This window comes from Colobus angolensis, unplaced genomic scaffold, assembly GCF_000951035.1.
Source record: "Colobus angolensis palliatus isolate OR3802 unplaced genomic scaffold, Cang.pa_1.0 Scaffold250, whole genome shotgun sequence".
NCBI classification, from domain to species: Eukaryota; Metazoa; Chordata; class Mammalia; order Primates; family Cercopithecidae; genus Colobus; species Colobus angolensis.
Window position 1 is genome coordinate 507,122 of NW_012115711.1, and position 13,559 is coordinate 520,680.

The 13,559-nt window shown below is 44.9% G+C and overlaps 1 protein-coding gene across 2 annotated transcripts in view; it reads right to left on the reverse strand.

The window, feature by feature from the left end:
• Positions 1-13,559, reverse strand: part of SMC1A (structural maintenance of chromosomes 1A) — a 46,377-nt gene that overhangs the window by 20,581 nt on the left and 12,237 nt on the right. For both annotated transcript variants that reach the window (XM_011946566.1, XM_011946565.1), the window contains 9 exons: positions 12,444-12,526; positions 12,084-12,291; positions 8,851-9,036; positions 8,573-8,752; positions 8,325-8,471; positions 8,092-8,229; positions 6,852-6,968; positions 6,641-6,747; positions 2,712-2,853 (listed from right to left, as the gene is read on the reverse strand). In XM_011946566.1, coding sequence (XP_011801956.1) covers positions 2,712-2,853; positions 6,641-6,747; positions 6,852-6,968; positions 8,092-8,229; positions 8,325-8,471; positions 8,573-8,752; positions 8,851-9,036; positions 12,084-12,291; positions 12,444-12,526 — 1,308 coding nt within the window. The remainder of the gene's footprint in view (positions 1-2,711; positions 2,854-6,640; positions 6,748-6,851; positions 6,969-8,091; positions 8,230-8,324; positions 8,472-8,572; positions 8,753-8,850; positions 9,037-12,083; positions 12,292-12,443; positions 12,527-13,559) is intronic.

Sequence of the window (13,559 nt, forward strand, 5' to 3'; positions counted from 1 at the left end):
AAGGGGGGAATCACTCACAATCTCATCAGTTAGATAATCAATTAACATTCTAGCACATTTTCTCTCAGCATTATTTACAGACAGCTTTACATAGTTGGGACTGGATTGTAATTAAAACTCTGTATTCTGACTAAATGTTATATTTGAGCATTTTTTTCTACATCAAAACTTTCTGTCATGTACAGTATAGTAACATTTGTTTTTTTTTTAAAAAAAAACCCACACAAACAATACTGTGCATTTTCTATGAATACACATACGTAAATATACAAGTATTTAAGTAAATCCTTAAAGGGTCTGGAAGAATCACCTCTGGCAAGAGGAAGGGGACTAGGATCAGCCAAAGGGGATCGTAGCCTTATGTATAATGTTCTGATTTTTAAAAAGGAAAATTTTTGTTTTCATTTTGATCCTAAGTCACATAAAGGGGGCCTGGTGGAGTGGCTTACACTTGTGATTCCAGCACTTTGGGAAGCCAAGGTAGGCAGACTGCTTGAGCCCAGGAGTTCGAGACCAGCCTGGACAACAAGGCAAAACCCCGTCTCTACAAAAAATACAAAAATTAGCTGGGTGTGGTAGTGCACGCCTGTGGTCCCAGCTACTTGAGAGGCTGAGGTGGGAGGATCACTTGAGCCCGGGAGGCGGAGGTTGCAGTGAGCTGAGATCGTGCCACTGCACACCAAACTGGACGACAGGGTGAGACCCTGTCTCAAAAAAAAAAAATAATAGGCTGGGCACAGTAGCTCAAGCCTGTAATCCCAGCAGTCTGGGAGGCCGAGACGGGCGGATCATGAGGTCAGGAGATCGAGACCATCCTGGCTAACACGGTAAACCCCGTCTCTACTAAAAAAAATACAAAAAATTAGCCGGGCGAGGTGGCGGGCGCCTGTAGTCCCAGCAACTCGGGAGGCTGAGGCAGGAGAACGGCGTAAACCCGGGAGGCGGAGCTTGCAGTGAGCCGAGACCAAGCCACTGCACTCTAGCCTGGGGGAAAAAGGAAAATGGTGTCTCAAAAAAAAAAAAAAAATTTCAGACACCAAAGAGAACTACTTTAATCATCAGGGGTTAATGAAGAAAACACACAAACAAGCAACAAACATAGGCAGACGAAAGTCAAACAGTAAGTTCAAACCAAGTGAAGGCCAAATCACCTGAGGAGGGAATGATGTAAGGAACAAAGGCTTCATAGTAGTTTAAAGAGAAAGAGTGTGAGAAAATTGAGTCATCACACAATACATGGTGGCACAGGCATGCTAAGCTCAAAAGAACTGAGCTGTAGCAGTCAGTAGCACAGTCACACTGTGAAGTGACTAGGTTTCAGCAAAACATCATCATTTGTTGCACTGAATTTACATGGTCAATCTAAATTTTGCTCATTTTGCTAGTATTTAATTTTTAACTTAGTCTTAGCACTTGGTTAAGTGTTCCAAGTATATATATTTGTATATACGTAAGTAACATCACGGATTTAAGGCAACAATGGCAATCTTAGGGACTACTTTTCCTTTAAAAAGGGTCTGTGTATTACTAAAGTTTGAAGACACTACATAAATAATTTTACAAATGTTGCATGATTTGCTAAATTCCCACTTTCCAAGGGGCACTGAGTAGTTTCCAATTTGGAACTATAAATAATGCTTGTTAAAAACATCAAAGTGTTCGCATAAAGCCTTGCCAGCATTTTGGATGATCTCCTCAGGTATTACTGAGTTACAGGGTATAAATGCATTGTGAAGCTTCTTGAAGGATGGTGCCACATTACGTTAAGAATACTGGTCTTCTGGCCAGGCACGGTGGCTCATGCTTGTAATCTCAGCACTTTGAGAGGCTGAGGCGGGTGGATCACGAGGTCAGGAGTTCGAGACCAGCCTGGCCAATATGGTGAAACCCCATCTCTACTAAAAATACAAAAATTAACTGGGCTTGGTGGCATGCACCTGTAGTCCCAAATGCTCGGGAGGCTGAGGCAGGAGAATCGGTTGAACCCAGGAGGCGGAGGTTGCAGTAGCTGAGATGGTGTTACTGCACTCCAGCCTGGGCAACAGAGCAAGACCCCATCTCAAAAAAAAAAGAATACTGGTCTCCTATACCATGGCTGGTATTTAAGCATTGTGTCCTTTGTTTTTACATTTTCCGTGATATACTAGAAAATACATTGCATCTGACTGTTGCTTTAATTTGCATTTTTTTTTTTTTTTTGAGATGGAGTCTCGCTCTGTCGCCCAGGCTGTAGTGCAGAGTGGCTGGATCTCAGCTCACTGCAAGCTCCGTCTCCCGGGTTCACGCCATTCTCCTGCCTCAGCCTCCCGAGTAGCTGGGACTACAGGCGCCCGCCATCTCGCCCAGCTAGTTTTTTGTATTTTAGTAGAGACGGGGTTTCACCGTGTTAGCCAGGATGGTCTTGATCTCCTGACCTTGTGATCCGCCCGTCTCGGCCTCCCAAAGTGCTGGGATTACAGGCTTGAGCCACCGCGCCTGGCCTAATTTGCATTTCTTTAGTAAGACTAAATTATTTGTATGTGTTTAGGGACTACTTGAAAGTCTTCTTGAACTGTCTGTGACACTTATCCATTTTTCCCGTTTAGGTCTTGGTATTTTTCTTATTGGTTTAGATGAGAAATTTCTAAGTTGTGGACATTATCTTTCTGTCATATTTCTTCCCATTTTTCCTCCCAGTTGTTAGTCTGTCTTTTAATTCTTTCCTTCCTTACCTTTTTGAGCTTTTCTATCTCATTTTCATCTTTTTTCACTGTCTGCTCCCACATGTGTACTTTATCCTGGTCCTCCTTCAGTTGGTTCTTTTCAAAATCCAACTGAATGCCCAAGCGAGTCTTCTGATTCTCAAACTCCAAACTGTGTATAAAAGTGGGGGGAGAATCACTCATAATCTCATCAGCCAGAGATAACCAATGCACAAAATCCAACTATGGGAAGAAAGGGAAACCAGACCCAGGGCTCAGGGACCAAGAGTTACTGATTTTTAGTCACAACCTGCTTCATCCATCCATATGCACATAAAACGGTCCCCTGAAGCTGAAGAAATAAGTTCCTCAGCCTAGCCCTGTAGACATGGTATAAGGCAGGGAAGATTCGGCCAAACCTTATTTATCCCCCTTTAAACACTGGAGACCCTAGCGCCCTCCAAGTTCCTACAAGGAAGCATAAAAGAGTCCATCTGAATCCACCAGCTATGGTAATTCCTATTTATTAAGCTTCTATGTACTTTACATATATTATCTCTAATCCTCTAATCAACAGCTCTGCAAGTAGGCATTATTATCCTAATTTTACAAATGAGGAAAACTTAGGCCAAGAGGTAAAAGACCTTGCCCAAGGCCACACAGCTAGTAAATGGCACATGTGAGACTGAAACCCAGATTTAACACCAAAACTCGAGCTCTTTCTAGTATACCACCACTGCAATATAATGTAGTGGATTAAGAAGATTGGCATCTCAACTCTGCCACTTACTAGTAGTGTGATTCAGGCAAGTTGGTTATACTCTCCAGGCCTGTTTCCCCATCTGCAAAATGGACATAATAATAGTACTTACCTTAGGGTTATTGGGAGATTTTTAAATGAGTTAATATGTATAAAGTCCTTAGAACCACACCAGGTCCACGATAACTACTCAATTAATTTTAGTTGCCATTATCACCAGGTATATTGACTGTACTCAGCTTACTTTTGTCCAAGGGCTTCAATTACAGCATCCCAACTTCTGCCCCAAAGTCCCAAAACCTCTTAAAGGGCAGAACTTGGGTAGTACAAAAACATGCAGAAAATACTGGATTCCTGCTATTGTCCTCCTCTCCATCTCTTCAGAAACTCAAGAGTATGCAACCAGCATACACAGGCACTGGCAGGCCAGGCAGGACTAACTTCCAATTGCCCTCTCCAACTCCCAATATGGTGTGATAGATGCTGCCAGATGTCATGCTAGCAGCTTAAACCTATTAGCCACTATAATCCAAATGAAATTTAACTAACTCTATAATTTTGAGCTATGCAATTTTATGTCCAATCTCCTAAGTATGACTCATAAAGGCCTCTGTGATCCGGCCCCTGCTGACCTCTCCACCACTCCCCGCCTTCTTCCTGACCCTGCTTTTATGCTCCAGACATTAAAAATTACTTAGTATTCAGAACAAGGCATGCTCTCTCATACCTCCAAGCATGCTGTTCTCTCTGCCTGGAATTCCCTTTTACTGTTGCTGCCTGGCTGGCTAAATCCTACTCACTCTTCAGGTCTCCAGTCATCACTCCCTGTTTTGTAAAACCTTTCCTGATGGTTCTGAGCAGGTTCCTAGTTTCTATTACACTTTGTTGGGGTCCTCCGTTTTTAGACTTCAGGTGCAGAAGCGAGTTAATCATATCCCACAGTTCATAACACACTTATCATCACTGCCTGGGCAAGACTCTTCCCTTGTCCTCTTTGTTTCAATCCCCAATTTCCATTCCCATTACCTTCCCTACTGTGAACATACACAAGTGACATATACACATGCATTCCTTAAAAATGCATATCCTTGTAAAATGTCTTAGACCTAAAATTTACACAAATCTACTGTGTTATAAACTTTATTCTTTTTTCTGGTCAATATCCGGTTTATAAGTTATCCACTACTGCCCACAAATCTAGTTCTTGCTGTGAACTCCTACATAGTACTCCAGTCTATATATTCATTTGACTTATGCTTCCCCCAGTAATAGCCATCCACATTGCCACCAATGTCGCACTACTACAAGTTACGCCAAGATGAATAACACTGAATGTGTGTCTCTTTGGGACCCTACGGCAAGATTCTCTCTGGGATATATACCCATAGGTTTTATATATATATATATATATATTTTTTTTTTTTCCCCACATACTACACAGGACATCTATAGATTTCCACCAAATACTGTTAGACTTTTTAATTTGCATTTCTCTGATTAAGAGGTTAGACCTCAAGTCCTATGGTCATTAGCCACTTGAACTTCTCTCTCCATGAAAGCCTATCTATATTCTTTGCCACTTTTGTTTTTTTAACTTTTTTCATTGCATTAGATATCGTAAGTACTTTGCCACATTTCTATTGGGTTTCTTGTCATTGATTTTATTTTTCCTGTTGTTGATTTGCAGTTCCTTGAAAATTTCTTCAGTATTTTGTATCTACCATAATTATACCATTGATCACACTATCCTCAAATTGATGTTTCCCCCAGTACTCTATAGTTTCTTGAGGAAAGAAACAAAAGTCACATTCAATTCTGTATCCCTTGAGACTAGCTTAAGGTAGGACAGCAATGAATATTTACTGTATGGGCAAAGCGCTAAACTGCTAACTGAAGCCCAGGTTAAAAGGGATGACGTCCTTCAGCAAAGACTGTGTTGTGTTCATCTGTCTTACCTCCATCTCCCTTGTCTCCCTTCCAATACCTAGCACAAGACAACCTGGCACAAGGCAGGTACTCAACAAAGGTTTGGAAACTCAACTAAAGTGAGGAAAAACGAGAAGATTATTTTCTTCTGGCTATTGTTTCAACCAAGAATTTAATCTCCCGCCTCCCTCCACCTCACATTGCCCATTATGATAATAACAACAAAAGCTACTATTTCTTGCTCTTAGTAGATGCTATGTAAGCTGCTAAATACCTTTTAAAAAGGTAAAAAAAAAAAAAAAAGGCCAGGTGGGGGTTGGGGCCAGGTGTGGTGGCTCATGCCTGTAATCCCAGCACTTTGGGAGGCCAAGGTGGGCGGATCACAACGTCAGGAGTTCGAGACCAGTCTGGCCAGCATGGTGAAACCCCATCTCTACTAAAAATACAAAAAATTAGCCGGGCATGGTGGAGTGCACCTGTAGTCCCAGCTACTCAGGAGGCTGAGGCAGGAGAACTGCGTGAACCTGGGAGGTGGAGATTGCAGTGAGCCGAGATCGTGCCACTGTACTCCAGCCTGGGCGACAGAGCGAGACTCCATCTTGAGAAAAAAAAAAAGGCTGGCACTATGGCTCACACCTGTAATCCAAGCACTTTGGGAGGCTGAGGCAGGAGGATCACTTGAGCCCGAGTTCCAGACCAGTCTGAGCAACATGGCAAAACCCCATCTCTACAACAACAACAAAAAACCAGAAAAACAAAAATTAGCCGTGTGTGGTGGCAAACATCTGTAGTCCCAGCTACTCAGGAGGCTGAGGTGGGAGGACCACCTGAGCCTGGGAAGGTCAAGGTTGCCACTGCACTCCAGTCTCAGCAACAGGGTGAGACCCTGTCTCAGGAAAAAAAAAAGTAAAACAGGTAATCTTAAAAAAAGAAATTATTTCACCTGATCCTCCCAACAATGCCATGAGATAGGTATCATTATACCATACTGCAGATACTGCAGCTTACAGAAGTCAAGTCACTGCCAAAGATAACGAGTTGTAGAGCTGGGGCTGTAATCCAGGAATCCAGGAAATCAAGTTTAGAGTTAGCACTCTTAACCACTATAACTATGCCATACTGCCCTCCTGATTTCTGTTCTTTAAGGCCTACCTACATAAACTCACATAGTTCTAAGAGCTGACCCTTGCCTATGACAGCATCTGGTTTTCCAAGAATGTCAGGTTAGAGGCTCAAGGGCATCCCAATCTCTTCTACCAATTCTCCCACCTACCGCTTCTTGGCGATTTCATTCTGCCGTTTCACCTTCTCTTCTTCAAACTCCCGAATGTTGCGCACACCAATCTCCCGACAAAACTCTTCAAACACCTCATCCTCTACCTGAGAAGAGAAGCCAGGGAGGGCATCGGCCCTTTTAGTCTGTCCTGCTTTCAGTCCCAGTCCTGCCCTGATGCACACGCTGGCATGGCCCACACCCTACCAACCTGGTTCATCTTCTCCTTCAAGTCTTTCATCTCCCTCTCTCGGCTCTGAATGATCCTCTTGATGTCATTAATGCGAGGCCCAAAGTTGGCTAGCTCACTCTCCAGCTTGGATTTTTCCTACAGGCAATGGGTTGAGAGAACAAAACAGACCAGGCTCCTTGGAGGAAAAGCTACCTTGACTGCATTGGTCCCACAGTCAGGAAGGGCTAGCTCTCCACATCTGAGAGAACCTGGCTTAGCACTACTGCCCTAGTCAAGTCTCCATGATGTTGCACAGAAGCCATCACATGGCTTCGTCCCTGGCATCCAGTTCAGCCAGCTTCAATCCACAGGGCTGGGCACACGGTAAACATCATTAGGTATAGGTCCCAATCTTTGATCTATAACCCCTGGGGGCAGAGTTGTTTCAGAATTCAGTTTAGGGTTTTTGAGTTTAGAAAAAGATATATAAATACACACACTACATATAAGACCTCCAGGGTGGTCTGGGGAAGTACTCGATAATAATAATAAAAAAAAATTAATATACCTAGAACAGTACCGCACCCCACCCCACCACTACCACAAGCAGGGACTGAAATGCCCACAGCTCACTTTCAAAAATCCAAATTTGCTGAATGAACAAATTATGCTAACAATAGCACCTAACATAAACTGAACACATAGCAGTCTTAAGCACTTTACATGTTAACTCATTCAATAATGACCCTATTTAGTAGGTATCATTTATTTATTTATTTTGAGACAGAGTCTCGCTCTGTCACCCAGGCTGGAGTAAAATGGTGCGATCTTGGCTCACTGCAACCTCCACCTCTCAGGTTAAAGCAATTTTCCTGCCTCAGCCTCCCAAGTAGCTGGGATTACAGGCGCCTGCCACCATGCCCAGCTAATTTTTTATATTTGTAGTAGAGACAGGGTTTCACCATGTTGGCCAGGCTGGTCTCCAACTCCTGATCTCAGATGATACACCGTGCCCGGCTGAGTAGGTATTATCTTAACTTGCATTTCACAGATTAAGATGTGAAGGTTGACACTGAGAGGTGAAATTACTTGCCTAATGTCATACTCAAGGCAGAGCCAAGCTCTGAATCACTGGCTGTCTGACTCCATGCTATACTTGGCTTCCTGCGGCAGGCTGGGAGGAGACAGGGAAGTGAAACAAGTTCCCCACCCTCAGAGAAACCTAGGCCAGGAATGTGTGGATGGCCTTTGGAGAACAGGGCTGAAGGCCAGGCCCCACCTGCAGATTCAGGGCTAGATGTCGTGTCTTGGTCTGTTCTAGGTCACTTTGGGAGTACTTGAGCCGCATCTGCAGTCCATGGGCCTGAGACTGCACCTGACGCAGCTCTGCCTCTTTCCGTTTTGCCTTCATCTGCTCCTGAAGGGAACAAGAAAGAAGGGCTAGGTGGTAAGGCGGTGGTTGACCTAGGCTTAGGACTCCCACTGCTAAAAACAGCACTGCCTGTGGCTTACTTTCAGCTCCTCTGTCAAGCGCTCCTTCTTCTCTTTCAACTTGTCTACTGCTTTCTCATCCCAGCGCCGCGCCTTGGCCTTCAGGTCACTGGCCCCACCAGAGATCACTCCTGACTTCTGGAATAGGGTTCCATCCAGTGCCACTGTCTACACACAGCAGGGGGAAAAGAGAAGAGGGGGAGAAGCTGAACAAATGAATCTCCAGTACTGAGCCTGTCCAGCTTCAACCTGGGCAAGAGAATCCACACCTTGTGGCGCTGGTGGCCTCCAAAGGCAATGCGGCGGGCATCCTCCACGTTGTCACAGACAAGGGCATTGCCACAAGCATACTGCAGGGCCTTTTTGATGTGAGGTGGCTCATAGCGAATCACATCAATCACTAGCTTGGCCCCCTTCAGCTCCCGGAGTTTTTCATCTGTAGGCTTCACCTGTGGGGAGAAGCTCAGTCAGTGGCAGAACACAAACAGGGAGTACTAGAAGAGGGGCCCTTGAACACTGGCCTGACCCAATCCCCAACAAGCCTCACCTCCAGGTAGTCAAGAGGCAAGAAGGTCTCAGGCTCCCCACGCTGCTCCTTGATATACTGAATACAGTCCCGGCCTGTCTTCTCCGAGTCCACAATAATGGCATCCATGTTCTTGCCCAAAACCTTGGTTACAGCAATCTGATACTTCTTTTGTGTGGGCTGGCACAGGTCAATGAGGCGGCCGTACTGAGTAAAGTAGGAAGGGAAAACTGAAGTATGAAGCTTTTGGGAGCTGGCTCAGGAATCCTAATTCCCAGTGTGGAAAGGGGGACAGACTAGAATCTGTATCAGGAAGTGAACGCAACTGTATTGCCTAGTGGTTAAGATAACCCAATACCAAGCATGGTGGTGTGTGTTTGTAATCCTAGCTACTTGGGAGGTTGCAGTGGGAGGATCACTTAAGTCCAGGAGTTCAAGACCAGCCTGGGTAACATAATGAGACCCTGTCTCAAAACAAACAAAAAAGACAGCCCACTAGTTCTGTACCCAAGTAACCCTACCTTAACTGAATGGGACTGTATGGACTGAGGAGGAGGCAATTGCAGACTAGCTTGCTGTGTGCACTCTAGATCAGCACAGTGGCCAATCCTAATGTCCCTTCCAACGGTGGAAAAGTTTGGGTAAGAGAAGGGAGGTAAAGAAATGAATAAATGAGTTATGTAATAAGGGAAACTCAGTATTATATTAACACCTCAAAACAGGTTCAGAGCAAGAGATGATATTGTCTCTTAGCACAATTATCCCAGATGCCTGAAAGTGTGAAGCTATGTTTGCTGAGAATACTCCTCGTTTTGGAACCTAACAAGATTGAATAAAAGCCTGCAAACCTGAATGGCCTCACCCTAGGAAACATTTTCATGACATGATCATGGACTAGACTAATTATTAATTAATGACTAAATGGGATTCTAGTAATGTACCAGTTATCTTTCTACTTTTTTTTGGAGACGAAGTCTCACTCTGTCGCCCACGCTGGAGTGCAGGGGCGTAATATCGGCTTACTGCAACCTCCACCTCCCAGGTTCAAGTGATTCTCCTGCCTTAGCCTCCTGAGTAGCTGAGATTACAGGTGCCCGCCACCATGCTTGGCTAATTTTTGTATTTTTAGTAGATGGGGTTTCACTATGTTGGCCAAACTGGTCCCGAACTCCTGACCTCCAGTGATCCGCTGGCCCCCAGCCTCTATTTATTACACGATTGTTCTGATGTAAAGGATCTGTGTTTGAAGATCAAAGTGGACTGTGGTGTTTTATGAAATATATATTTAGTCTTCTACACGCAAGTTCCCGACACACAACCCCTAAAACCCATAGAATCTCAAGAATGAGCATTGTGTATGTTAATGAGATGATTATAGCTAGAGGCCCATAGATAGCTTCTGGATAGGGGCTGGTTACCAGAAAGACCAAGGCAGGATGAGATTTGCAACTCTTAGCTCCACCCCCACAACCTTCAGGAGCGGAGAGGGGCTGAAGTTTGAACTGATCACCGATGGCTGATGATTTATTTGATCAATCAGGCCTACGTAATGAAGCCCCCGTGTGGGGGTACCTGGAGGGTGGCTTGCCCAGATTGGGCATGGAAGTTTCACACCTCTTCCCCCATACCCTGCCTTATGCATCCATCTGGCTGTTCTCTGCATCCTTTGTAATATCCTTCATAATAAAAGGGTAAACATAAGTAAAACATTTTCCTGAGTTCTGTGAGCCGCACTAGTAAATTAATCGAACCCAGGGAGGGATTCTCAGGAACTGTAATTTACAGCAGGTCAGTCAGAACCATAAGTCACAACCTGAGACTTGCAATTGGCATCTGAAGTCTTGGACTGAGCCCCTAACCCATGAGATCTGATGCTATCTCCAGATAAATAGTGTCAGAGTTGAAGTGAATTATAGGTCACCCAGCTAGTATCTGCTGGAGAATTGCTTGGTGTGTAAGGAAAAACCCCCACACTTCTGGTGTCAGAAGTGAAGCGTTGTGCTGGTGTGAGAGTAGAAAAAACACTTCGGTTTTTTCCTATCTCACAGAAGAACACAGCCCCCATGCTATAAAGGAAAAGCCTATTATGGCTCCCAAGCAATGACTTCAGGCAGTCGTGTCTGAATCCAGAATCATCTTTCTAAACCTCATTTACCATTTTACAGACCACCGCCACCCAGGCACTATGCCAAATATCTTACATATATTATTTCAAATTTTCACAAGTACTTAGTGAAATAAATCTGGCTGGCCGTGGTGGCTCACGCCTGTAATCCTACCACTTTGGGAGGCTGAGGCGGGCAGATCACTTGAGGTCAGGAGTTTAAAACCAGCCTGGCCAACATGGTGAAACCCTGTCTCTACTAAAAACACAAAAAAATTAGCTGGGCATGGTGGTGGGCACCTGTAATCCCAGCTACTTGGGAGGCTAAGGCAGGAGAATCGCTTGAGCCTAGGAGGTGGAGATTGCAGTGAGCCGAGGTTGTGCCACTGCACTCCAGCCTGGGCGAAGGAGCAAGACTCCATCTCAAAATCAATCAATCAATCAATCTCTTTTACCAGTTCCCTTCCTGCAGTCTCCAAAACCAAGCCTGGTTCTCTAAGAACTATCAGATTAAGGGGGCAGGGACTGACTCTAATCATACTTCTCTCCCCAGCAGAGCCTCTAGAGAAGTGACAGGGATATATTAGTGGAACCAAACTAAGCTGAACCCAGGTATGGGATAATATTCAAGGAACCTGGGAACTCAGGATTTGGTGAAAGAGGTCAAAAGATCAAGAGGTCTGATAAAGCTCAGGGTGTCCCTAAAAGCTACTGGGCCAGTCAATACATGCCAACGGAGCCCATAGAGAAGACTACAGAGCTACTTCCTGGGAGAGTAATTCCAGCCCCATGGCCCCACCTGCTTCCAAAATCTTTCCTGGTTTTCCAATTCCCCTCCCAGAGGCATGGACATAGCAAGACAAACCCTTCAGAAAGACGTAATTGTTATGATGAAAAGAACATGATTGCCTAATATGACAGGTTGAAAAATTAAAAAAAAAAAAAAAAAAAGAACATGAGCTTAGGAGAACAAGTTGGGTTTGAACTGCAGTTCTTCCACTTAGAAGCGGTGCTTTTTTAAACCTCTCCGAGCCTCATTTCCCCTGACAATAAAAATGGGATTGGCAACTTGGTCCGCACAGGGCTGCTGGGAAAATCGTGTGACAGTGAGTGTAAGTACTCAGGAAATGAGTTCCCCCTCTGCTCTTACCACAGAGCCAGGGTAAAGGCGCTTGATGCTTTCCATTATCTCTGCCTTTCGCTGCTGGCGGCTGCTCTCCTGGCGGTCAATGCGGGCATCCCCTAGCTGCTCCATCACCTGATTCAGCTCCTTATTGATTTCATCAATACGCCGCTTGGCCATCTCCACCTCCTCTGTCAGCTCCCCCTCTAGCTTCTTCTGCTCTTCTAGGGACTGCCTACAAAGTGAGGGCACACAGGAGTTACTCCTGCTGGTGAGAAAATACTCCTGGCTCAGAGAGGCTCTGGGGGTCCTGCATGAAGATGGGCAGGTAGGTAGGGTCACAAGAACAGGCCTGGAAGTAAGGGGGACAGTTGCAGAGCTACATACTTGCTAGTGGTGATGTATTCCTCCAGTTTCTCAATCCGCTTCTGATTCTCTTCAATTTCCCGCAGCTTTTGCTTGATCTTGGCCTGGGAAACAAATGTATTCCATCACCAGGGGCTGTACAAGTTTACGCCAAGACCACGGGAGCCCTAGATAACACCCCTTATGTGCCCACTCATCCAAGAGCCCAACAGTCCAGGACAATCTGTCACTAATATAGGAGGCCTACTAAAAAGCAGACATAGATGGTGTTCGGTTGGATCTACTAACTGATGATGGGGGCCTCCCAGATCTCCAGAACCTCTCACAGGTGTTCTACTCAGCCAAGGCATCTTCTTCACCAACCATGGAGGCTCAAATCAAGATAAAGCTTCACAGGCCTTTCTGTACCTGTTTCCTCATTTGCAAAATGTGGGTAATCTCCACTGCATAGAATACACATTAAGTGCTTAATAATAGGGTTGCTATTAATATTAATGACTATCACATTCCTCTTTTAAAAATTTTTATTATTTTTTAAAGTTTGAGACAGGGTCTCACTGTGTTACTCAGGCTGATCTCAAACTCCTGGCCTCAAGTGATCCACCAGGCCTGGCCAACATTCTTTTAAATATTTAAAAGTGCTTAGCAGAATGCCTGGAACACTGTACACTCCTAGGACACTATGACATGTCTATCGTTGTTATTACAATATTGATATCAGGGAGGCAGTAAGTGAAGTATATTTGGTAAGAGTGTGGGCTTTAGAGCTACACTGCCCAGGGTCTGGTTCTGACACTTAATAGTTATGTGAGTGGCCGGGCACAGTGGCTCACGCCTGTAATCCCAACACTTTGGGAGGCCGAGGCAGGCTGATCGCAGAGGCAGGCAGGAGTTTAAGACCAGCCTGGGCAACCAGCAGAAACCCTGACTCTACAAAAATAAAAAAATTAGGAGGCCGAGGCAGGTGGATCACTTGAGTTCAGGAGTTCAAGACGAGCCTGGTCAACACGGCGAAATCCCATCTATACTAAACATACAAAAAATTTAGCTAGGTGTGGTGGCACCCACCTGTCATCCCAGCTATTCGGGTGGCTGAGACACAAGAATCACTTGAACCGGGCCGGGTGCGTCGACTCA